A 25,532-nucleotide genomic window follows, 5' to 3' on the forward strand; every position below is an offset into this window, starting at 1 on the left:
ATTAATAGTGCAGTTTCTGACGAGAAATAATGCTCCCAGTCTGTCTAACCAAATGTTTTTATTTCATATATTAATTCCTAAAGAAAATGGGTGGAAAACATTTATACACACAGATACATTTTCCTCCAGGCAAACAAATAGCAGCTCTCTCTCTCTCTCTCTCTCTCTCTCTCTCTCTCTCTCTCTCTCTCTCTCTCTGTGTGTGTGTGTGTGTGTGTGTGTGTGTGTGTGTGTGTGTGTGTGTGACACCCTCCCTGTTCAAATGAACAACCCCATGAAGCTTCATTAAAGATGTCTGAGGAGATAAAGTGAGGTATAAGTATTTTTTTAAAAAATATCAGTGTGGTGTAGGGATTAAGAGCAGCGAACTCTAATCTGGTGAACTAGGTTTGTCTTCTCCGGTCCTCCATAAGAAGCCTGCTGGGAGGTTCAGTTGCAAGACGGGAATGACTGGCCCAGTGAACTTCATGACTGAATAGGATTTAAACCTGGGTCTCCCAGACCCTCCAACCACTACCCCACAATGGCTTTCCATTCTGGTCACACCTCTCCTGTTCGGTCACTCATACCAACCCAATTAAAAATGAGTGATTCTGTTTGATGCTGAGCCTGGCTTGAGCAGTGCCTGTCTGCTGATGTACAACTTATATATTCTCCTTTTACCTTTCAGGCACTAGCAAGGACGCCATTTAGCTTCATCCACCCTGGTCTTCTGGTAGTTCCATTTTCTCGTCTTCCATGAGGTAACTGTAAGCAAGCAAATGGAAATGACAGATAGTACATCAATGGAGCTGAACTTGCCTACCAAGGTGAAGGAATTGGCCCTCAATGAGACAGAGCTCAGTTCTCCAGAAGGAGAGGATGTCAAAAAGAAGACCAAGGAGCTCCCTGACAGAGGCACTTGGAAAGGCAAATTTGACTTCCTTCTCTCTTGCGTGGGGTATGCCATTGGCTTGGGGAATGTCTGGCGCTTTCCATATCTCTGCGGCAAGAATGGAGGAGGTGAGACCGGTAGGCTGCAGACTTGCTGTTCCTTCACACTGGAGTTCATGCAGGGGTCGAATGCTTTTAGGATGCACCAGAAAGTAATATATATATTAAAAATCACAGTCTCATCGAGGGCATAAGTATTTGTATTCTGGACCATTTAGGTCACCAATATTAGGCCAGTGTTTGGATTCTTTTGCTTGTTTGTTTTTAGGGTTTTTTGAGGGGGGATTCTGAAATTATCCAGACACACTAATGTCCATGGGAAATATTTCCAGGGGACTGGAGGGGCATTTTTTCAATCAAATGCACCAAAATGGCAGTGGAGCTGATGCTACCTGTCCATGAAAGAACCCCCAAGTTTCAAATGAATTAAAGAATCCTTTAAATAATAATAATAATAATAATAATAATAATAATAATAATAATAATAATAATAATAATAATAATAATAATAATAATAATAATAATAAAGAATAGCCAAAACCAAACATGGGCAAGCAACCACTGAACAAAAGCCTCCCAATTAAAATATAACCAACAAGCTCCACCAAAATAACATCAAACCAGAGAATCCCAGCAGAACTACAAACCAGTGTGGCAAACTCAACACATCCAAGGTCAAACCAGAGAACTCAAGCCAATCTAATTGAAGAAAGGGAAGGCAGTCCACCTTAACAGAACCAGTATTAAACTACTGAATCCAAACAGAACCCAGGGCCAATTTGCCACCGCAAACCCGACCAAACTAATGTTAAACTGGAGAATCTCAGCAGAGGTTAGCTTGTAAGCAAACCCTACTGTGCGATCGATTCACCTGTGAGAGTTGCATCCCGTCCCCTCTCTCCTGTTCCCCAGGAAACCTACAAAAAAACAAAACACAACCCCAAACAAGTCTGATGCTTTAAAATGCTGTCTCTCTGATGTTCCTGAATATTCAGGAATGGGATACTGGTATAGATTGGGATTCTCCAGTGTGTATCCTGAAATATACCTGAAATATTTTAATACAGTATTTTCCAGGTATATTTTCACACCAGAGATATCTGAGTGCACATCCATAATTGGTTGACCTCAATACTTGATAAACTTGTGTATTTTAGCCATGCAGTTTTAAAGACATCACTATTAACCATATTGAACCATGGTTACTCACATTTGACAATAGACATGCTATACTCAAAGCAACTTCAGCTGTTCAAAATAAGCAAATGCAGCAATATGTTTTAAAACCAATAATCTGAAGGTGTAGGCTGTTAGAACAACAAAACATCAAAACCAATTAAAAGCCAATGACAAAACAGAGACTCCGATCAATCAGTGGTCATGATGCACTTAGGAAGAAATGGGTTTTCAGCAATTTGGGAAATTATGCCGGCAATATCTATAGTGTGATACCTCTGACATATCTTATGGAGCTGTTAAAAGGGTAATGGCAAACACTTTGAATCCTTTAAAGAAAAAACAATAAGGATTAGTATGTGTTCTGGCTGATTGGCTCAGGCAGGGAATTGCAAAAAGTGAATGCCTATAAAATCAGATTGCCAGATTACAACCTAGAGGGCTAACCCTCAAGATGATTTTTCACTGGTTGGGTCTTGTTTCCCTAATTTGACTTTCCCAAAATGACTGCCCAGGAGATGCAGAGGCCAACCACAGAGTGTTGGGAGGTTTCAAGCCAAGTTTCTTCCTATAATAGAAATTGCTATTTCCAAAAGCTTGGTCTCCCTGCAGACCCAAAGATGATACTTCCACGGCTCTTCTGGGGTACCTACTTCTGCAACCAAGTGAAGGAAAGCCAAGATTGGCTGTTTGCTTTGGGGAAGGGACAGTTTGAGGAAGAAAGATTCCGATGGGTGCTCTGGCACTCAAGGACAACTTATCTGGAATGAACATCCTATTGCATTCTTGCAATAGTAGCTTACTCCGTAACGGTAGCTTACTCAGCTTTACAGTTGATCAGGTATTTGAATCTAGATCTCCCCAGTACAAGTACAAGACTCTATGTCCATTGTACCACACTGGTAAGTGTTTGCTTTTACAATAAAAATTATTGCATCCTTCAACACCTTCAAGATTCTGTTTTACCTCATGTTGAGACTATAAGTTGACTCTGTGGAAGCAGAAAGACAGTTTTATAACTTCTCCAGTCTGGGAGCCTATTTTACATTCTGTTCGATAAGTAAGCAGCCATGGCTTCTTTAATTAATGATCATTATTGTAGTTACCATTTGCGTTAGTGGTTGCTGATTTAATTTTGTACATCGGTGCCTCCACAGACCAGTTCATATTAGAGTCTTTGTCATGCTAAGCACTGTCAGCCCTCTGTCACTACTCAAAGAGTTGAGAGCACAGAACTGCAGAACTGGAAGGAATTACAGGGTTGTAAAGCCTAACCTCATCCATCGAGACAGGAATAATAAAATAAACAACCCACTCCTCCCCCCGAGATTTCTCAGGGCATCTTTGCTTCTCATTCTTTTTCTCTCTCAGAGTTGTGGCAGAACTGCCATACGCTATCTACAGGAAGCTTGCTGTTCTCTTTTGGAGCAAAGCTCCTTTAACAATATGTTGACAGGCAGAAATGTAACAGGTATTGCTTTTCCTTCATATAGGGAGGTATGAGAGGGAAACTGCATCAGTTGAATGCCTGTCTGGTCATATATCTGATTGGCTATATCAGGTCACAGAAGAATGAAACTTGGTGGGAGATTGGCCTTGGGGAGATAGTCATAATAGCTTGTATTGTGCCCATGTATGAGGGGGAAATAAGAAACCTTTCTCTTCATTTGTTTATTTAAAACAGTTCTACTCCGCTCTCCAGCATTCATCAACAGAATTTTCCAGGCAACTTCCCATAAAATAATAAAAATCAACAAAATGTCAGCAAACAGTACATTAGCATTCACTAACTCCAATAAAAAAGCATTCAGGGTTGGTAGCTGGGGAGCTTGAAAGCAAGGGTTGTAGCCTTTAGTAGGCATTTCGCTTCCTGACGCCGCCTAAGGCTCTGTGGCTGGCATCTTCAGAGGATGCTGCCACAGACGCAGAGGCTAAACGCCAGGAGAGAATGCTGCTAGAACACGCTACAGCCCGAAACCACACAGCACCCAAGTGATTCCGCCGTGAGTGCCTTCGAACAAATAGAGCCAGTTGGCATTAGTAGCATTTCGATCATATTTCTGCGCTCGTGGCTGGCACCTTCCAGAGGATGCCAGCCACAGACGCCAGGCTAAACGCCAGAGAATGCTGCTAGAACACGGCCATACAGCCCGGTTACGCACTCCAAGTGATTCCGCCGGCGCTTCTAATACATTAAAATGTAGGTGTGTCTTTCAATCAAAAATTCAGATGAGCAATTCTGGTACCTAACTGTACAGAAGGCACTGGCTGACAATCTCTGGGAAGAATGTGCCACAACCATGGTGCCACCACAAAAAAGGTCTCGCATCTGGCAGCCATCCACCTTATTTTGAAGGCTCAGTGGAAGAGGCTTTGCTTTGCACCCAAAAGGTCCCAGGTCCAACTTCCACAACTCCAGTTAAAGGATCAGCTATCACGCCATGACTGCTTCCTGAGATCCTAGAATTAGCTGGCAGCCTGAGTAAATAGTACTGACTTGGACAATCTGATTCAGTGTAAAGCAGTTTCACGTGTTCATGTGTGTGACCTCTGAATCTGAAATCAGGCAGATTTACAAGGGAGCAGTCGCAGAACATAAAAAAGAGCCTGCTGGATCAGACCAGAGTCCATCTAGTCCAGCACTCTGCTACTCACAGTGGCCCACCAGATGCCTTTGGGAGCTCACGTGCAAGATGTGAAAGCAATGGCCTTCTGCTGCTGCTGCTGCTGCTGCTGCTGCTGCTGCTGCCCCGCCCCGCCCCGAGCACCTGGTCTGCTAAGGCATTTGCAATCTCAGATCAAAGAGGATCAAGATTGGTAGCCATAGATCGACTTCTCCTCCATAAATCTGTCAGCCCCTTTTAAAGCTATCCAGTAAATGTTCCTTAGATACAGAGGAAGGATTCCAGTGTGATACAAAAGTAATAATACAGATTTCACAGATATAGTTCTCCCTTCTGTGGCTCCAGGATGCCATACAAAAGGGGAACTACTTTTTCTCCCAAACAGGGTAACCAGCAAACTTCCCGGGGGAACTGTGTGACTCTCCTTCTTCCCCGCACTATGAAACACAAGCAGGAAAAGAAGAATCACAGTTCTTTTGCTTCATTGCTGCATCTGCACGACATGAAATGGCTTCAAAAGAAACAGAAACAACGAGTCTGAGGAGACAGGCTCCAGGCTGCCATTAATAACAGCGCATTTGTCTTGCAGAAAGATTTTATTACACTCACCGCTCTATGAAACGCTCCCTAGAAATGAATTGACTCCATCAATAATTATCTAGCAAGCGCTGAGAACCATTCCTATTAATGCCAAAGACAGAAAGATGGATCCAGTTCTTTAAAAAAATTAACTAATACTATGCTTGAAGGCCCCAATAATAGCAGAAACAAATAAATATAGTTTTTAAAAAAGAGACACTGGAATAATTCTCCGAACACCTCTGGCCATCCAATTTTTTATCAAATCAAAAGATAGGCTGTCTGTATGACAGGGAAAGGAAACTGCTACTCATTCTGACATCACAGCAAACTGAGATTAAGCAGAGGTTGGGCAGAAGCTGTAAATCATACACATCCCTTGTTCACCTTCCCTCCCTTGTGCATGGAACTTGATTCAAGGCTCCCTGGTTTGATCTCACTCCAATTCACCATGAAATCTGAATTGCAGGAACTTTGGTGCCCTGGACTTTATTTAATATATGCCTACAAACACCAGAATTAAAACCAGAAAAACCAAAACTCTTAGTTGGAGGGACTAAATGAACTTCAACTTGTCAAAGTGTCTCGTTGAGAAATCACAGCAAATTGGTCAAGGCAGTAAGGATTAAATCAAGTTCTGTATATGAAGGGACGGCAGTATGCAGCCATGGCAACAAGCCATATTCATGCCCAGTGTTGGTTTATTTGTTGTGGTGTCTGAAATGCAGTCATATATTTCAGAGGAACACAGGGAAGGGGAGATTTGAGAGAAGGAGAAATTAAGATATTTTGCACAATACGTTTATAATTAGAACGACCTTTCTGTTATAGAACTACATTAAGGCACCTTCCACACATGCAGAACAATACACTTTCAATCCACTTTCAATGCACTTTGCAGCTGGATTTTACTGTGCGGAATAGCAAAATCCACTTGCAAACAATTGTGAAAGTGGATTGAAAGTGCATTATAGTGCATGTGCGGAAGGGGCCTAACAGTTTTGGAAAGCTGAGCAAGTCATTGTGAATATAGAGGCAGTGGGCAGGTCTTTGACTTACATTCCTCCCTCCTCCCTCACAGGTGCCTTCTTGATTCCATATTTTCTTACTCTGGTGTTTGCTGGGATTCCCCTTTTCCTGCTGGAGACTGCACTTGGACAGTACACCTCTGTTGGTGGGCTCGGTGTCTGGAAACTTGCACCTATGTTTAAAGGTAATGTGAATCTGCTAAAGACTGGCTGTGTGGATAAAAAAAGCAGCAGCTGTTTGTGTCCTTGTATGCGTGGAGCCCTAGAATTATCATCCTCAGTCCAGACATAGTGCAAAACCCCATTCATTGTGCTTACTTTATGAAACCAGAGTCAGCTCACAGATGATCACCATAATCCTGGTTTGCCAGTGTGGTGTAGTAGTTAAGAGCAGGTGGTTCTAATCTGGAGAACCGGATTTGATTCCCTACTCCACCTGAGTGGCAGAGACTTACCTGGTGAACCAGATGTGTTTCCACACTCCTACATTCCTGCTGGGTGACCTTGGGCTAGTCACAGTTCTTCGAAACTCTCTCAGCCTCACCTACCTTACACAGTGTCTGTTGTGGGGAGAGGAAGGGAAAGGAGCTTGTTAGCCACCTTGAGTCTTCATACAGGAGAGAAAGGTGGGATATAAATCCAAACGCCTCCTCCTCCTCTTCTTCAATTGCTGTTTTCATTATCCCCAATAGGTACTGGACCGCATTGTGCCAAGGTGGTTCTGAAGAAATGCTGTAATTAAGCCAGAAGGTTCATGATCAATATACCAACCTGCAATTTTGTTTTGGCATGCCCTATCTAACTAGAGTTGATGGAATGGCCCATGTATGGATGATCGCATTGAACATAGTTGTATAATAGGGTTGCCAATCACCCAGTGGGGCCTGGAGTTCTCCCAGAATTAATACTGATCTCCAGATTGCAATCAATATTTTCCCTGGAGAGAACAGTTGCCTTGGAGGGTGAAGTCAATGGCATTATGCCTGGCTGAAGTCCTTCCTCTCTCCCAAACCCTGTCCTTCATAAGATGCACCCAAAAATCTCCAGGAATTTCCCAGAGTCAGGCCCCTTCCGCACATGCTGAATAATGCACTTTCAATCCACTTTGGAGCCTGATTTTACTGTGCGGAAAAGCAAAATCCACTTGCAAACAATTGTGAAAGTGGATTGAAACTGCATTATTTTGCGTGTGTGGAAGGGGCTCAGAGACACAGCCACTGTAATCCTAAAGAGTGTTGCACCTTTCATATTTAGATCCAAGGAAGATCAGTAACATTGAAGTTAGTGGGCTTAGGAAGATGTAACTTCACTTGGGATTGTATTATGCCTTTTATGAAATATTTTGGAAAAGAATTCAGGAAGTCGATGGAACTCTGCATGTAAATTGCCATCAAGTCACGGTTGACTTGAGGCAACTCATTGGGTTTTCAAGGCAAGAGGGTAACAAAATCGGTTTGTTGTTGCCCTCTTCTTCATAGTGACCCTGGTATTCCTTGGTGATGCCCCATCCAAATGCTAGTCAGAACTGACCCTGATTAGCTTCTGAGAGCTCTTATAGGCATCTCATATAAGAAATGGATCCTTGCCCTTTTCACTTTTCTAGCTTGGGTAGCTTTTACTAGTTATATATCGACTGGATAAAGTGCCTGTATTCTAATTAAAGGCCAGATTTTGTAAGATGGCATTGATGAGGTCTGGGAGTAGTTTAGAACTGCAATAAAATAGTTTCAAACGTGTAGATCAGATTCAAAAAATTACAGCATTTAAAAAATCTATAATCTGTAATTTTAAATTTTTAGGGAGAAAAAAATTACTAGATCTTACAATTAAAAATATTTTTTAAAATTTATTTTTATTGGTTTTCAAAAATTAAAATGCGTAATGATAGATTAACAAAAAGAAAAGTACAAATAATATTACATAATCAGAAGCTGTCCATAAGTTCTCCCTTTCTTCAATAAGGGAATTATACAATAAAGAAAAAAAAAGAAAGGCACGAAGGTTTTTACTGTTACATGCTGTTGTTTCACAACATTGCCATATTGATGTTAGTAATAGGCACAAAAGGAATTTTTTTTTTAAAAAATGTACAGTTAAACAAGTCATTATTGCATATCTTCCCCACTAATACAATAGGGTGGAGATTCTTATGTAGCTACTAACCAGATTAAAAACGTATCTTGCTACAGAGTGTACTGATATTCCCCTCCCCTGCTTCTAATTAGGCTCTGTAGTTATCCCCTCCCCAGGCCTCCCCAACAGCATTCCCGTATAAAATTAATATATCAACTCCCAAACTACTCATAGTTGTCTTTAAAACATTTTTAATTCTAATCTACTATGTTATTACTAATTATCTAATATTTAAACCAGTTGTTCATTTATTTATTTCAAACATTCTATTCTTGTTCTGAAATATCTGTTGCTTCACATCTGTAAAAAGAGAGAAGAATTTGTTAGTATTTCAGTTTCATGTATTTGTATTATATGAAAGTTTTATTAGTTCATTTATAATAGTATATTTGTATTATTCTATCAACAATTAAAAATATTAAGGCTCTCATACTAACTTGCTAGATCCATGGTTTAATTTTTTTGTTTCTCTTAATCTATGACATTTATAATTGGGAGTACTGCACTGGTTTCAAATAGGGAAAACAGAAAGCGAAGGTTCTCCCAATGTTTGTGTCTGCCAGTTCATCTATAGCAGGGGTAGGGAACCTGTGGCTCGAGAGCCGCATGCGGCTCTTCTGCCCTTGCACTGTGGCTCCACGAGCCGAGCCGCCGGCTTCATCCTTGCCCGCCCTATAGGCAGCAGGGCGGGCGCATCCATGCGCTTCTCAGAATGAGCGGAGTAAAAGGTTAAAAACCCCCAATATATATAGTGTTATCTTTATTTTAAATGTCAAACATTTTTTGCGGCCCCAAGTGTTTTCTTTTCCCATGGAAAACGGGTCCAAATGGCTCTTTGAGTGTTAAAGGTTCCCTACCCCTGATCTATAGAGCCAAGCTTCATCTATAGAGCCAAGCATTTCCACAGCTTGTTTCTATTCTGCTCCATGTACCTCTTTTAGTTTGTGTACCTTGAATCTCTTGACTTAGCAGTGAACCCTGAAACACTTCATCATCAGTGCAATGTAAACTTTCCAGATCTTTCACCTACTGTCGTGGTACTGCCCATATGCCTGGAAAAAAATGTCCTGTCTCTTTAATAAAGACTTAATATGTGGAAAGGGGCACCTGAAGATTTTCATTATGTAGCGGTAAATAACATTATCTGGTGAACAACAACCCCTTAAATCTCTGTTAAAGAGACAGGCGAGTTCTCTCTCCAGCGGATAACTCTCCCCGTTTCTGTCTTCCCGGCACAAGCGTGTGTGATTCAGGGGGATGTTTTCTGAACATTTTGTGTTTCTTGTCTTTTAGGAGTGGGCCTGGCTGCCGCGGTTCTCGCCTTCTGGTTGAATATCTATTACATTGTCATTATTGCCTGGGCCCTGTATTATCTTTTCTACTCATTCACGGCGGTGAGGGAAAGAAAATCACATCGCGGTGATCCCAAGACTGTGGCGTGGTTATGTCATTACAGTGAAATGAATGTTTTAATATTTGTGCTGATAACAGAGATAACAGTGTGGGAGCAGCAGTTAGACCGTGGATGTCAAACATACGGCCTGCAGGTCCGATCCAGCCCCTGAAGGCTCTTTTTCCAGTGCTGCCATGCTGAGCCCAACATTATTTATTTATTTATTTATTTATTTATTTATTTATTTATTTATTTATTTATTTATTTATTCAATTTCTATACCGCCCGATCCCCGAAGGGCTCCTGTAAGCTCCGCTTCTGAAGCCAACTGTAAGCTCCGCTTCTGAAGCCAACATGGGCTTCAGAGGCAGCTCATGTAGCTCAATGCTGGACCCAGGCCAGATCGACCCCACAGTTTATATATATTTATTTATATATTACATTTGATAAACCGCCCTACCCCCGAGTTCATTGGTGATATCCTCACTGCTGATTAATCCTGGGATAGTCATCCGAAATATCCAGGTTCCCTCGAGATCTCCTCACAGCCGAACTGTGGAACACAGATCAGTCCTGTTTCTGGAGCTCCCCCCACCCTTATCACGGGATTTTCCTGGACCTGCTTGTATATGCACCTTTTTGAAAAAACACTCCAATGGGAGCTAATGGGAGATGGGGGCTGCACGTTTGAGGGTCCATAACTCTGGCCTCCATTAACCAAACTTCACCAAACCTGGGTAGTATCATCAGGAGAGTCTCCTACTAATACCACTCAGGTTTTGTGAAGTTTGGTCCAGGGAGTCCAAAGCTATGGACTCCCAAAGGGCGTGCCCCACCCACCATTGTTTTCAATGGGAGCTAATAGGAGATGGGGGCTACACATTTGAGGGTCCATAACTTTGGCCCCCATGAACCAAACTTCACCAAACCTGGGTGGTATCATCAGGAGGGTCTCCTAAAGATACCCTGAATTTTGGTGCTGCAAGCTTAACAATTGCACCCCTGACAGCAGGGACCCCCCCCCCCCCCAAGGGGCAGGCCTAGATGTCTTCACTAGAAACATGCTGCAGTGAGGATGTTGGAACCTGGATGAAAAGGTGCCAATTCTTTTGAAACCTGGTTGTATCTAGATTAAATTTTCAGTGGGAATTTGGCCATAGTTGGGCTCTGCATGATCCAGCTTTAAACTGTGGGCTCCACCTCTGAAGCCTGCAGTGTAAAGCTGGATCCGGCCAGTCTGAGCCCAGTGCAGAATATATAGTGCAGAATATATAGAGTTTCAGTGAGTTTAGTTAGAAACATGCAGCTCTGTTTAGGATAGCCCTATTACTGAACTTCATAGTTGACATGGGATTTGAACCCAGATTTGGTCTTATGAACACTGTGTGAGTCTTTATACTTTTCACATGGCTTGATCTGACCAACAGTGCAACAAGGTAGAGTACCAGAGTGTTCACTTTGAACTCTAGATGCATTATTAATTCTTTATTCAAAGGAACTTACCTTTTTTTTAAAAAAAAAGTCATGGTAAAACAACCAATAGCAGCAATTGATTAAAAAGCCATTGATAAACACTGGTTTAAAAACTGATTAAAAGTTGATTAAAAAATAAAAATCGGGGCATGGACAACTTGCCAGGTTGTGTTTAAAGACACCAGAGAGAAGAAAGGAAAGAATATTTGCACCTTCTTGGAATTGGGTGCGTGTGTGTGCCGGGTGGCAGTGGGGTGGTAGCCCCAGAGGCTGCCCCTCCCAAAATCCATCTCCTGATGCAGCATCTCACTCCGTCTTGTCATAGAACCAATATGAGAATGACAACATGGTGACTCAGGTCAATCAAAGATGGAACCTTGTATCAACTAAATGTTTGAAGAATGCCACTTATTATTCATTCATTTATTCACTGTATTTGTACCCTATCAAAGAGTCTTCCATCAAATAGAACACAATAACATTTAAAAGTTTAAAACCATTAAAACTCTAGCTCTGAAACAGGTGGCAAACTGTCAGTGTTCTTATACTGCAGCACAATGAAGTTTCAAATCCCCATAGACATATATTTGAAATAAGTTTTTTCCCTATCATTATACAAATTGTACTTTGTATATGACATGTAATGAAGCTACAGATTTAAGTTGAATCTTGATTGTCGTAGAATCAGCCTGACACATTTCTTTCTTTTAAAAATCCATTATACATCTATAATGAGATTTTGAGAATAGGTACAATGACAAACTATTTATTTGACAAATAAATCGATTAAAAGGTAGATGATTAACAAGGAAATCACATATGTAGCGAGGAGTCCCAGTGATGCTTCTCTTGAAGACTAAAAGCCTGTATATTTTTTTAAAAAAAGGTTATGTAGAGTCTTGGGCTGATTCCGCATGGGCCAAAAACAGCAGTGTGAAAATGGTGTGAAAATGGTGTAAAAGGATTTAAAACAGTGTAAAAGGGTTTATACTGTTTTCACACTGTTTCTACACCACTGTTTTTGGCCCATGCGAAATCAGTCTTGGAGAATTTAACAGGCTAGGGAAGCTATTAGCAAGGGTTAACCTCACGGACTTTGAATGTATTTTTTTAACTGGGTTTTTCCAACCAGGGCCTCTCTGCCTGTAATGCATTTCATCACAGCCCAGCTTTTCTTATCAGTATAAAGCCTCCTTTAATCTACCTGTCCTGGCAATCAATAGACATAAAGGCATCTGTTTCTATTGTCCCCGTGGGAATCATTTCATTTGATTTAGACACAGCTGCTCAGGGGTGGGATATGTGGCCTGCTCATTCCCATGCTGAATTGTTGTTGGACTGTGTTCCCAAGCATCAATGAAACCTCCTGCCCATATGTTCCCATTGTTTGTTCACTTTCTGAAACACACGCCTATAACCCTCCCAAGTAATACCCGCATTTTCTGTTGCTCTTTCTAAAAAACCAATTCACTCACTTGTATAGGCTTCATTTTGGTGACTGATTCTTACACAGAACTCCAGAGGCCTCTGACGTTTTAGATTTTTCCTTCCTTCCTTCCTTCCTTCCTTCCTTCCTTCCTTCCTTCCTTCCTTCCTTCCTTCCTTCCTTCCTTCCTTCCTTCCTTCCGTCCGTCCGTCCGTCCTTCCTTCCTTCCTTCCTTCCTTCCTTCCTTTTGGTTTGAAAAAGCTCCAGTGAGATGTGGGGTGGGGTTGAGGGGGGAGCAGGTTGTGTGTGGAAGAGCAGCTTGGAATAAAGAAACTGAAATTCAGTAAGTGAAACTGACCTTGACCCTCCATACCTGTCTACCCCTTAACTAGGACCTACCATGGCAGAGCTGCGGCAAAGCGTGGAACACAGAGAAATGCTTTTCCAACTATTCCCTGACTGACACCACCAACCTGACCAGCGCTGTGACCGAGTTCTGGGAGTACGTCCCTCACCTCAGTCAGGTTTCGCTATCCTTGGGATTGTCTTCATAGTGCAGGGGCTGAAGCAATGATGGGAGGCAGGAGGGAGAAGGTGGCACGTCTGATTTATCAGACAAGCATCTACACAAATGCACATACTTCGGTATTGCTCTGAAATGCTTATGGATCAACCCTAAGCAAGTCTGTTCAGAACTAAGGCCCAATTTATTTGATGGGGTTTATTTCCAAGTGTTCTTAAGGTTGCAGCCAGCGTGGTATAGTAGTTAAGATTGGCAGTCTGATCTAGATAACCAGATTTGGTTCTTCACCTGAAGCCTGCTGGGTGACGGTGGGCCAGTCACAGTTCTCTCGGGCCTCTCCCAGCCCCAAATACCTCACAAATGCCTGTTGCAGGGAGAGGAAGGGAAGGCCATTGTAAGCCGCTTTGAGACTTCTTATGGCAGAGAAAAGCAGGGCACAAAAACCAAACAATCTGGGTTGCTATTGCACCTTCGCATGGAGACACGTCTCTTTTTTAATTTACTTTCCACCAATGCGTAGCTATGCAGGCATGCACAAATGAACCCCCACAGCCATGCTGATGTCTCATGATATGACTATATGCACCTGCATAGCTACGCAGATGTATGCCGCAAAATTAAAAAACAAGGAAAATGGAGGCGAATAAAGCCCCTCCTGCCCAGCTGTTCGCTTGCGAGTGGCTGCAACCTGGGATTTTTGGGAAAGACTGACTAGTAGCGCAATTCTCAAACAACCCAGTTGGGACAGAATCATTTTAGAGGTGGGATCTGTGCGAAGTTTCCCCCCAAAACTTGTTTTTTACAGTCCTACACCCATGTTTATTGGCCTGTGTGAAATAGAGACACCGTGTAGGGCAGGGGTAGGGAAACATCTGGAGAGCCGCAGGTTCCCTACCCCTGGTGTAGGGGTTTCAAGGCAAGAGACTGAGATCCTCGGCTTTATGTAGCAACCCTGGACTTCCTTAAGGCTCCCATCCAAATGCTAACCAGGGCCAACCTGATGAAATTGGGCTAGCCTAGGCCAGTGATGGCAAACCTTTTCGAGACCGAGTGCCCAAATTGCAACTCAAAACCCACTTATTTATCGCAAAGTGCCAACGCGGCAATTTAACCTGAATAACCCCCTTGAGCAGGGGCCAGCCTGCTGTAGCCTCCAGCAAGTCCCACATGCGCCACTCTGCACCTCCCTAGCATCTCTGCCGCCTCTCCCCCCCCCTGCCCCCCGGGCAGCAGCCACCTGGAGCACAGGCACCAGGCCCGCCAGCCTCCCTTCTCACTGAGGTGCACGCACATAAAGTCCAGCAGCCCAGGCCAGCCCAGATGTTGGGGGGGTGATTTCCCCCACACACACATGACAAACTCTGTGCGCACGTGCCCACAGAGAGGGCTCCGAGTGCCACCTCTGGCACCCATGCCATAAGTTCGCTACCACTGGCCTAGGCCATCCGTGGCATTTTTAAATATTCAGCCTCAGTGGGTCTCAGTTCTGATTTTCTTTTCTTTTCTCTCTCTTTCAGGAGAAATATGCATCAGATCTCTGGAGGTTTGGGAGAGCCGGGTAATGTTCGCTGGCCCTTAGCAGGGATGCTTGCATTATCATGGGTTCTGGTATATTTTTCCATCTGGAAGGGTGTTGAGTGGACTGGAAAGGTACTTTACGTGAACTGCTTTCTTCAGTAAGATCTTTGAGTGCTTTAGTCTTCCTGCAGTTTTTTTTGCCTGAGTGCCTGTAATTAAAGTTTCCACATTTCAAGGCAAAATTGTAGTGCGTGGTATACAATTTTTGCTATATATTCACAGTAGCAAAAGTTGTCACACTTTCCTTTTCTAGGAAAGTTTTCTTTCCTCAGCAGAACAAGGCGATTTAAACCAAACCAACCCTTCTTCACCTTTTTGAAGCTTCTATGCGCAATTATTTAAACATGCATTTAGGGGTTTAGGTACAAAATTATTTTTAAGGCATGAAACTTTGCGATTGGACTGACAGGGTGCAGTTGCTGTTGACTTGGCCTGAAACACCCTAATGAACTGTTCAAACTTCAATTATCCTGTTTTGACGGTGACATTTGCTGCTACTGAGCATAAAAGAGAGAATCTTCACCATCAAAATTCCTGGCCTGGTGGTGGATTATATATTTCTTTATGTTCTACATTTTAACTAACCTCCCACATTCCTTCCCTCTCTCATGTAGGTGGTGTACTTCTCAGCCACCTATCCTTACTTCATGTTGTTTATTCTGTTCTTTCGCGGAGTCACCTTGCCAGGAGCCAAGGAAGGAATCCTCTTTTACATTACTCCCGATTTCAGCAAACTCTCGAAGTCTGAGGTTCGTATTCCCTCTGCGACAGGATCACTAATTCAGGCGACAAACAGCCTCTTGGTTTTTTGGCAGTTTCTAAATTTCAAGCCAGAAAGAGTAATTCAGGTAATTAAACTGGCATGTCCAAAATGTTGTGATATAATACGCTGGTATGCCATTAAGGCCTGTTTTGAAAATGAAAGTATATCTGAACACATGAAACTGCCTTATATAGAATCAGAATATTGGTCTTTTGAGGTGAGTATTGCCTACCTATTGCTGTGGAGGTGAATCTATGGCACTCCAGATGTTCATGGACTACAATTCCCATCAGCCCCTGCCAGCATGGCCAATTGGCCCTCCCCCTCCCTCCCCTCCCCTTGCATGCCACCCCTCCCCTCCCTCCCTCTCTTCCCCCTGTTAGGGTGGGTGGGCCATGTCCAGATGCCTGCCCCCCTCCCTCCCCTCCCTTGCATGCCACCACCCCTCCCCTCCCTCTCCTCCCTCTCCCTCTGCTAGGGTGGATGCAGAGGTGGGCCATGTCCAAGGCCACAAGGCTGGCTCCACTCCCACTGCCACATTGCATTCCACCCCTAGCCCCACCTCTAACCCTCCCTCCCTTCCCCCTGTTAGGGTGAGTGGGCCATGTCCAAAGGCCTGGCCCTCTCCCCCTCCCCCTCCCTCCCCTCCTTTGCATGCCACCCTCCTCCTGCCACCCCTCCCCCTCCTTTTCCCTCCCTTTCCTTGGCGGGTGGGTGGGGCTTATTGTCCAGATGCTGGCCCCCTCCCCTACCTTGCATGCCACCCCTCACTTCTTCCCCTTCCCTTGCATGCCACCCCTCCTCCTCCCACCCCTCTGCTAGGGTGGGTGGGCCGTGTCCAGATGCCAGGCTCCTTCTCCCTCCCCTTCGCCACCACGGACCTATTGTTTACTGGCAGCAACTCTCTAACTTCTTCTGGCAGAGGTCTCTCACATCCCTTGCTACCTTTTCTTTATACTGGAGATCCTGGGGACTGAACCTGGGGGTTTCCACATGCTAAGCAGATGTTCTCCCACTGAGCTTTTGTTCCTCTCCTCGCTGCTGTGTAGAAGCTGCTGGGAAAGCCTCTGTGTGGCTCTGCCTTTTCATCAGCAACACAACGGCAGCAGTCTGTGGGCTGTGGCTGTCATGGCAAACTCCCAGAGATATCCAGCTGACCACTGTCAGAAACAGTGGATTAGACCTTACCAGTTTTTGTCTTGGCTCGTGGACTCAATTTCCCACTGTGCTGCAGCTCCCATGCCAAGTGACTTTTGTCTTCACAGGTCTCAAACTCCCTATCTTTTTCCTGTGATCCCAAAAGCTCCCCATCCCTTTCAACCGTGGAAAAGTAAAATCCAGCCCCATATTATGGATGAAATGAATGTTTGGTCCAATCCCATACTACAGTTCTTATATAATGAGGACTTGTTACATGCTCCTGCTTCCACATGTATACTGGTGAGGGGGGTGGATGCTTTTTTTTAAACAAACAAACAAACTTTGATGAGTATAGAGCAGGGGTAGGGAACCTGCGGCTCTCCAGATGTTCAGGAACTACAATTCCCATCAGCCCCTGCCAGCTTGGCCAATTGGCCATGCTGACAGAGGGAGACTGATAAGCGGAATTCTAGGATTCTGAATTTTATCCTGGAAGCTCCGCAGGGATTACCTACCCCAATATAGAAAGGTAGGATACAGGCCAATATCCCAGACTCCTCATTTTGGGACTCATCAGGTGATAAGTGCATCAGATCTATTGCTTTCCCTTTGAGATGCTTGGCTTGATTTGCTGCTGAATGAGGATTTTTTTTTATTATAATACGCCAGCATGACATAGTGGTTAAGAGCAGGTGCACGCTAATCTGGAGAATTGGGTTGGATTCCCCGCTTTGCTGCTTGAGCTGTGGAGGCTTATCAGGTGAACCAGATTAGTTTGTGCACTCCAACACATGCCAGCTGGGTGACCTTGGGCTAGTCACAGTTCTTCAGAGTACTCTCAGCCCCACATGGGGAGCGGGAAGGGCAAGGAGATTGTAAGCCCCTTTGAGTCTCCTTACAAGAGAGAAAGGGGGGATATAAATCCAAACTCCTCTTCTTCTTTGCAATGTTGTTCTTTGGTCAGAGAGCCTGACTTTTTTGATTTTTGTGTGTCAAGTGTGCCTTGCTATTGGGACAGTCCTGCCTTTGTTCATATGCCTTAATAACCAGACAGGGTGGACCACTCCCATGTCTCACAATGAACATTTAAAAGTCTCTGACTCAGTGGACTGTTTTAAGCTGACATTTGTTTGCCTTGCAGGTCTGGATGGATGCAGCCACACAAATCTTCTTCTCCTACGGCTTAGGCCTGGGGTCTCTGATTGCCTTGGGGAGCTATAACACTTTTCACAATAACGTCTACAGGTTTGTACTGTGTGCCTTCATCTTTCTCCAGTAATAGTATGTAGGATTTATATAGTGGTTTTGAGGGCTCAAAAAACTTCGCACACTCACAGGCCAAATTGGAACCTTATTCTTCCTGCTTTTTTAGGGTCAATCTACAGACCGAAAAGTCCTCACTTTTGTTGGTGAACGACAAGAGGACTTTGCATCAGAGTTTGCCTACCACTGTTTTGTGTCTCCCTAATGCAGTCAGGTCCACTACTCCTTATAGTAGGCACCTTCCCTTCCGTGGTGTTTTCTCCTGCTTAAAATTCCCCATGGAGCTGCTGTTGATTCTGTTTGTTTGTTTGTTTGTTTAATGGGTTTATAGACCGCCCTCCCCCGGTCTATAACTTACATGCACCCTCAATGTAACATGACTTTGTAAAGAGAACCAGCGTGGTGTAGTGGTTAAGAGCAGGTGCACTCTAATCTGGAGAACTGAGTTTGATTCCCCGGTCTGCCACTTGAGCTGTGGAGGCTTATCTGGTGAACCAGATTAGCTTGTGCACTCCAACACATGCCAGTTGGGTGACCTTGGGCTAGTCACAGTTCTTCGGAGCTCTCTCAGCCCCACCTACCTCACAGAGTGTTTGTTGTGGGGGTGGGGAGGGAAAGGAGTTTTTAAGCCCCTTTGAGTCTCCTTACAGGAGAGAAAGGGGGATATAAATCCAACTCTTCTTCTAAATGGAGCCCATAGGGTAATCAGATTACCCTATGATCGGGATCAGGAGCAACAGCCGCAGAAGGCCATTGCGTTCACATCCTACATGTGAGCTCCCAAAGGCACCTGGTGGGCCACTGCGAGTAGCAGAGAGCTGGACTAGATGGACTTTGGTCTGATCCAGCTGGCTTGTTCTTATGTTCTTATGTTCTTATTACCATGGGGGTAATCTAAGGGAACAAATGGCTGAAGTCACTTCTCCCCATGTGTTGTGGTCCCAAGGAGAAAAGAGCTGACATGAATCTGTTGATCCAGTTGCCAACTAGACTGGAGTTTTGAATGGGAGAGATCCCAGGTTGTTAATCTTATGACAGGACAGCTGGGAGTCATCACGTAGGCATTGACTGCCAAGAAAAGAGACTGCATTGAGGAAACTATAAACTTGGACTGTGAGCTTACTTTATTATCCTCTGCCTTGAAGTCTGGAACTTCAAATGGACAATATACAACTATATAGGAATTAAGTACCATTAGGTATTGTTCGTAGGAATAGAGGATTGCCTCTCAAGTTCTTGCTTTGTTCTGCTCTGTTGCTCTTCTATGTTGACGCAGCACTTTGCACTTTTCTACATTAAAATCACCTGTATTGTTTACTTAATTGTCTGGATTTTGGCCAGTGGGCACAGTACAATAGTTGCTGTCCGAATGAACCTGAGAGGCACAAAACTCCCACTGAACAGCCAATGCAGTTCCTTCAAGTTATCTCCCAACGAACATGAAGATTTCATCCCACGTAGGCCACCGTACTACACCAATTAGTTGCAAGTGTGGGATATTCTGGAACCAACCAGAGCGTTTACCAGATTATGCTGTCGCATCTAGTTGGCCCCCAAAGTGCATGGAGTTCAACACATAGGGGTAGATTTCAAAAAAAAGTGTTGCGAAGGGTAAAAATGCATTTTAAAAGCTAGAGCCAAGAAGCACGTATATCTTTGGTCTCCGTCATCCTTACACATGAGATGTTGATCAGCAAACGGAAGGAAGAGGAACCCAACATCACAAATCTACCCGACAGCAAAAAGGCTCTCATAGCACTTGGATTCTTTCCAGTGGTGGGATCCAAAAATTTTAGTAACAGGTTCCCTCGCCAGCCCCACCCCCCTCAGCAAAGCGGGCAGAGGCGTACCTAGGCAAACCTGAGCCCTGAGCAAAACCTGCGTTGGAGGCCCCCCCCATGGGCAGCCACCCCACCATGACCCCCCAAAATTTTTTTGCACCAGGTCATTTCTAAATCATTATCCCATTATAGAAAATGCCCCAACTCACAAATCTGAACACAGCATTGGTGAAACACACAGGTTCTTTGATAGAGACTGGTGAGATAAAAGGTACGAAAGGCTGAGAATCAATGAATTGCAGTACCTGAAAGGGATTAACCCAGTTCAGGGAGTTACATTATTAGTCGCAATTGCTATATGGAACCTTCACGTTCAAAGGCAGTATGCCTCTCGGGGAGGCGAGGGCGTGGAGATGGAGAAGCGGACCCAATTAGTAACCCCCTCTCGGCACACACAAATAATCAGTAACCCACTCTCGGGAACTGGTGAGAACCTGCTGGATCCCACCTCTGCATTCTTTCTCATGCTGGCAATTAACGTGCCACAAACAGTACCCAATACATGTTTCGTGAAGAAACCGATCATGGTAGTCAGGGCTTTGCAATCTGTCCTCATTATTACGTGGTGTAGGCAGCCGTGTCGGGTTTCTTGTGTCTCCAGCAGTTTCTAATCCAGCCTGATTTCCTAACTGTTGAGCACTCTGAACTTATCCAGACTTTTCTCCGCATAATCTTTTTTTTTTAATGAATAGCATCTTCCTTGGGGGCCGCTGAGCATGTGATGTTCCTTTGGAAATGCTCGCTGCTGCCTCCTGCTTTTTCCGAAGAATGATGTGTCTCTAGAGAGAGCTGAAGAGGCTTTAAACATTCACAAGGAAAACCTCTTAAATGCCTTCCTGTTCTTAATCCATTAACAAGGAACTTGGGCCGTGCTCGTGAACCTTAAGCTTCATTTAAGACTCTTCCGGTGCAGTCCTGAACAGACTCGCCCCTTTCTAAGTCCGTATGAGCCGATGGGTGTCGAGAGGGAGCAACTGAATTTAGGATCGCTCCGTTAATCTAGCCACAGGGAAGCAATTTCTGGTGACAACTGGCCTGCTGCATGAACATTTGAATCAAACCTATATTTTTGCTCTCGTCCCCCCTGCTGTCTTATTCCCGCAAGGCCACGGCCCTCTTCTTTTCTCTCTCTTATTCTTATCCCAAGATAACACCAAAAAAAAAAAATTCACGATATGAAGAACACGGATTCTTTTTAATGGGGGGAAACTCTAGCTGATTCCGCCTGGGCCAAAAACAGCGGTGTGAAAACGGTGTGAAAACAGTATAAACCCTTTTACACCGTTTTAAACCCTTTTACACCATTTTCACACTGTTTTTACACTGCTGTTTTTGGCCCATGCGGAATCAGCCTCTGTTATACCAAGTCAGACTTCTTGGCTCGTCCACGTCGCCTGTTCTGATTATCAGTGGCTCATCAATTCCTTTGGCAAAGAACATAAGAACTAGCCTGCTGGATCAGACCAGAGTCCATCTAGTCCAGCTCTCTGCTACTCACAGTGGCCCACCAGGTGCCTTTGGGAGCTCACATGCAGGATGTGAAAGCAATGGCCTGCTGCTGCTGCTGCTGCTCCTGAGCACCTGGTCTGCTAAGGCATTTGCAATCTGAGATCAAAGAAGGGTCTTTTCGACCATCTGCAGTCTGAGTTCACCAAAGAGATCCTTCCTCTCTCAGAACACGAGAACTCAGGCTGCTCACTAAAGTTTATTTGCAGATGACTCAGGGCAGACAAAAGATCTTCAGCTTTCTTGGGAAGGGTACATTTCTTCCTTTCCCTTCCTTCCTCCACTCTGTATCCCACCCCATTCCTAAGTATCAGGGCAGCTAACTGTGCTGAATTCATAAAACCTATCACAATAATTAAACCACCTTTTCTGTCTATTCCCAGGCCAAAAAAATCTTCCACTGATTTTTTTTTAAAAATGGTAACACTATTACAAAAAAGATTCTTAGATGGAATAGTTCAGCATTTAGCCATTGGGAGTTCCTTTCTTTGTTGACCTATGACAACTTTAGTTTCTTATGTGTGTATATAAAGTGCCGTCAAGTCACAGGTGACTTATAGTGACCCCAGCAAGGGACTTCCAAGAAGCAGGGGTGATTTGCCATTGCCTTCTTCCTTGGAAGTCTCCCTTCTGAGTACTAACCCTGCTTAGTTCTTAGATCTGGTGAGATTGGGCTACAGTGGTGGTGAACCTTTGGCACTCCAAATGTTATGAACTACAATTCCCATCAGCCCCTACCAGCATGGAGTGCCAAAGGTTCACCACCACAGGGCTACACCATGCCACCTTCCCTCCCAATTTTAGTTTTTCATACAGAGGGAAAATGTGAGTGGGGGTCTTGTGACACCAAGTGTACACCTGCAGCAGTAGCTTCTGATCTTTTGATGCTAGACCAGTGAGGGCTTTGTTGGTCCTAAGCAGCAAACTAAACAACAGGACAGGAAGCCAGTACAAACCACTTTTGCAAAGTCAACCCTTGCATTTGGCATTTGCTGAAGTGTTTGTCACCAGAACATTGCAGTATTGAAATGTGTGTGGAACATGGTACAGAAGGTATGTGACGGTACAATATTAACAGGACAGCAACCCTTTTGTTTTAGAAAGAGTTTAGCATGGTGAAGGCTTAGAAGATGATGGATGTTGTGGAGAAAGAGAGTGTTGACTAATATTTCCTCTCTTCCCAAGTTCTGGTGTAATGAGACGGAATCTACTGTAATGAGACAGGTTTTGCAGTAGATTCAGGACAATCTCTGCTAACAGCCCATAATAATTATCTTAGGGAATTTGCTTCCCCAAAATGTAATGAGGGCTATAACTTAGATTGGCTTTATAGGAGAGGAGACAAATTCATATCTGTCAATGGCTGTTAACCCCAGACGTCAGGTTACTGGATACAATCTTCAGGGTAGGGTCTGCTTTGGGATTCCCAAAGTTGGGACTCCAAAAATTGTTCAAGGTTGCAGAGAAAGATGCTAGACTTGATGGCTGTTGGGTCTGATCTAGTAAATTTCTTTTTACACTGAAAAATAATTGCAGCAAAGCATGCACAAACATAGATAGGTAAATTGCACCTACCCTAATTGTTGCTGGATCTCTACCATTACTTTTCTTAGCATTTCTGGAACAGACACTTCTTTTCTATCATATGGACTGTTCTGAATGCTTGGTGGGATGAAATGTGTGTTCGTTTGCTACTCTCTGCTTTCTCTTTTCCAGGGACTCCATCATTGTTTGCGGCATAAATTCCACCACCAGCATATTTGCAGGTTTCGTTATTTTTTCTATCGTGGGATTCATGGCTCACCTCACCAAGAAGTCGATATCTGAGCTGGCATCCTCAGGTAAGCAAACACTATCTTTGAAATATCCAGCTGTAGGGAAAATGAAGCCGAGGGGGGTTTTTTATCCAAGGATTTTTTTTCATCCTGCATCAAGAACAGCTGGATTTCCATTGAATACAAACGCAATGGAAAGTTCTCATGGCGGTCGCGTGGAGTCAGAAGTATGAAGAGAGTTCTGTGCCTCCTGGTTTCTCGATTCTGATCATGTCTGCAGCTCGTGGATAACTTCAACCTTCCTCTTGTCCCATTTTTAGATCTGGAAATGGCTCCTGGGAGCAACTATTTACTCTGGCAGGGACATTTATGTGTAGCCAACATTACACATAAGTATCCTACTGGAGAAAATGGTGGCTCCCAGAGACCATTTCAAAATGTAAAAGTACGTGCAGAGCAGGGGGTGAGATTTGAAGCTGCTCATGTCAACTGGACCGCTGAGAGGAACAGAATTCTTATCACACATCTATTACAAAATCTTCAGAGTGGTCACAAGAACTTTGCCTTGTGGAAACTGGCCCTTATTTGCACAATTTCTCTTACTGGGCAGGATGTCCACGTTTTGCCATTCTGTGTAATAAGCTGCATTTGCTTCAGGTGGGCAGGGTAACGAGTTGGGTCTTGCAATCTAGCCCTGCCCTCAAACAAATGAAAATCTTCTACAACCGTTTTGTTCACTTCAGAGACAAAAGTTGGCATCCTCCTTGCAATGTCAAACCTCTTTGTCACCACCAGAGATAAGAAGCTTGCTTCTTTTTCAGAAAAGGGGGATTTCAAGAAGCTGTTTTCTCCGCCTGGCACCACATTTATGATGTTTCTGCACTCCTGCAGAATGGCAGCATATGCACAGCCCTAGTCCCCAGTAACAAACTGTAAGCTATTTTCAGAACTTAAAATAGCCTTCTAAAGATTATATTTCTTCCCTTTGGAGAAACATGTAGGCAGCCCTAGTGCAGTGGTCAAGCACATGCAGAAAACCCCAGATTCAGTCATGGCATCTCCAACTAAAAGGTTGATGGGAAAGACTTTTCCTCTGCCTGAGATCCTGAACAGCCGATGTCAGTCAGGATAATTACCTTCATGGAAGAGCTCTGGTTACAGCTGGACCAAGGCGTATCGGCACTGCTGGTGTTATTAGATCTCACTGCAGCTTTTACGTGGTTGACCATGATCTTTTGACCGATTGCCTCGCCGATGCTGGGATTCAGGGCACAACTTTGAACTGGCTAGCCTCATTTCTTCAAGGCTGGGGACAGCAGGTGTCACTGGGGAAGGGGACATCCCAGCAGCACCCCTTAAATGTAGAGTACCGCAGTGGGGTCTTGTCTCCCCAATGTTGTTTAACATCTATATGCAACCCCTGGCACAGCCTGTCTGGAGCTTTGGGCTGAGTTGACATCAATATGTTGATAACACCCATCTTGTTCTGCTGATGGAGGACCGGCTGGTCTCTGCCCCTGATGCTCTGCAATGGTGCTTGTTGGTTAGTTGAGGAAGAGTAATCTGAAGTTAAGTCCGTCAAAGTCCTGTGGCTGGGCTGTTGGGAGATGCCTGAGGATTTTGAGCTGCCTCAATTGGACAGGGTGACTGCCTACTCCTTCAAAAGCCTGGGCGTGATCATGGAGTCCTCCTTATCAATGGTGGCTCAGGTCATGCACGTGGTCATGCAGTTGGCCCCCTACCTCTCCCATGCTGACCCAACCATAGTGATTCAAGCAATGGTCACCTCAAGGCTAGACTACTGTAATTCACTGTATGTGGGCTTACCTTTGAGCTGGATCCAGAAGTTAAAGCTTATCCAACATGCAACAGTCAAGTTCTTCACTGGAACATCAGAGAGGGTGCATATTACTCCCATCAAACATCAACTGCTCTGATTACCACTTGAATTCTGGATCATGTTCAAGATGTTAGTTTTCACTTTTAGGGCCTTACATGGGCTTGAACCCTCATATCTTAGGGGCCACTTATCCCCATATTGCCCACAAAAGTCTCTTTGCTCCTTGGATGTGAACTTACTTGTGGTCCCTGGCCCTAGGGGCATGAGGATGGACTCAACCAGAGCCAGAGCTTTTTCAGTCCTGACTCCAGCCTTGTGGACATCAGGGACCTGCAGGATCTTGTCCAATTTTGCAGGGCCTGTAAGACAGATGTTCCGCCGGGCCTTTGATTGAGGCCGTCCATCCATTGGTTTAACATCTGTTGCCAGCCTCCCAACCACTTGCCACCATCGGTCAGTTGGACTATTGTTGTAAACACCTGTTATTTAGCACCCCCCCCTCCTCAATTAATTCAGTCCCCTGGTTTCCTTTAAGATC

The 25,532-nt window shown here is 44.2% G+C and overlaps 1 protein-coding gene across 1 annotated transcript in view; it reads left to right on the forward strand.

Moving 5' to 3' along the window:
* Nucleotides 1-677: 677 nt before the first annotated feature.
* LOC125435325 (sodium- and chloride-dependent GABA transporter 1-like) overlaps nt 678-25,532 on the forward strand; it is a 55,260-nt gene continuing 30,405 nt past the window's right edge. Inside the window, exons 1-10 of the mRNA XM_048501515.1 lie at nt 678-1,002; nt 6,394-6,525; nt 9,767-9,867; nt 13,158-13,267; nt 14,806-14,938; nt 15,481-15,615; nt 17,911-18,014; nt 23,096-23,220; nt 23,475-23,599; nt 24,762-24,920. Of these exons, the coding sequence (XP_048357472.1) occupies nt 762-1,002; nt 6,394-6,525; nt 9,767-9,867; nt 13,158-13,267; nt 14,806-14,938; nt 15,481-15,615; nt 17,911-18,014; nt 23,096-23,220; nt 23,475-23,599; nt 24,762-24,920 (1,365 nt within the window). The 5' untranslated portion in view covers nt 678-761. The remainder of the gene's footprint in view (nt 1,003-6,393; nt 6,526-9,766; nt 9,868-13,157; nt 13,268-14,805; nt 14,939-15,480; nt 15,616-17,910; nt 18,015-23,095; nt 23,221-23,474; nt 23,600-24,761; nt 24,921-25,532) is intronic.

Source organism: Sphaerodactylus townsendi, linkage group LG06 (assembly GCF_021028975.2).
Source record: "Sphaerodactylus townsendi isolate TG3544 linkage group LG06, MPM_Stown_v2.3, whole genome shotgun sequence".
NCBI classification, from domain to species: domain Eukaryota; kingdom Metazoa; phylum Chordata; class Lepidosauria; order Squamata; family Sphaerodactylidae; genus Sphaerodactylus; species Sphaerodactylus townsendi.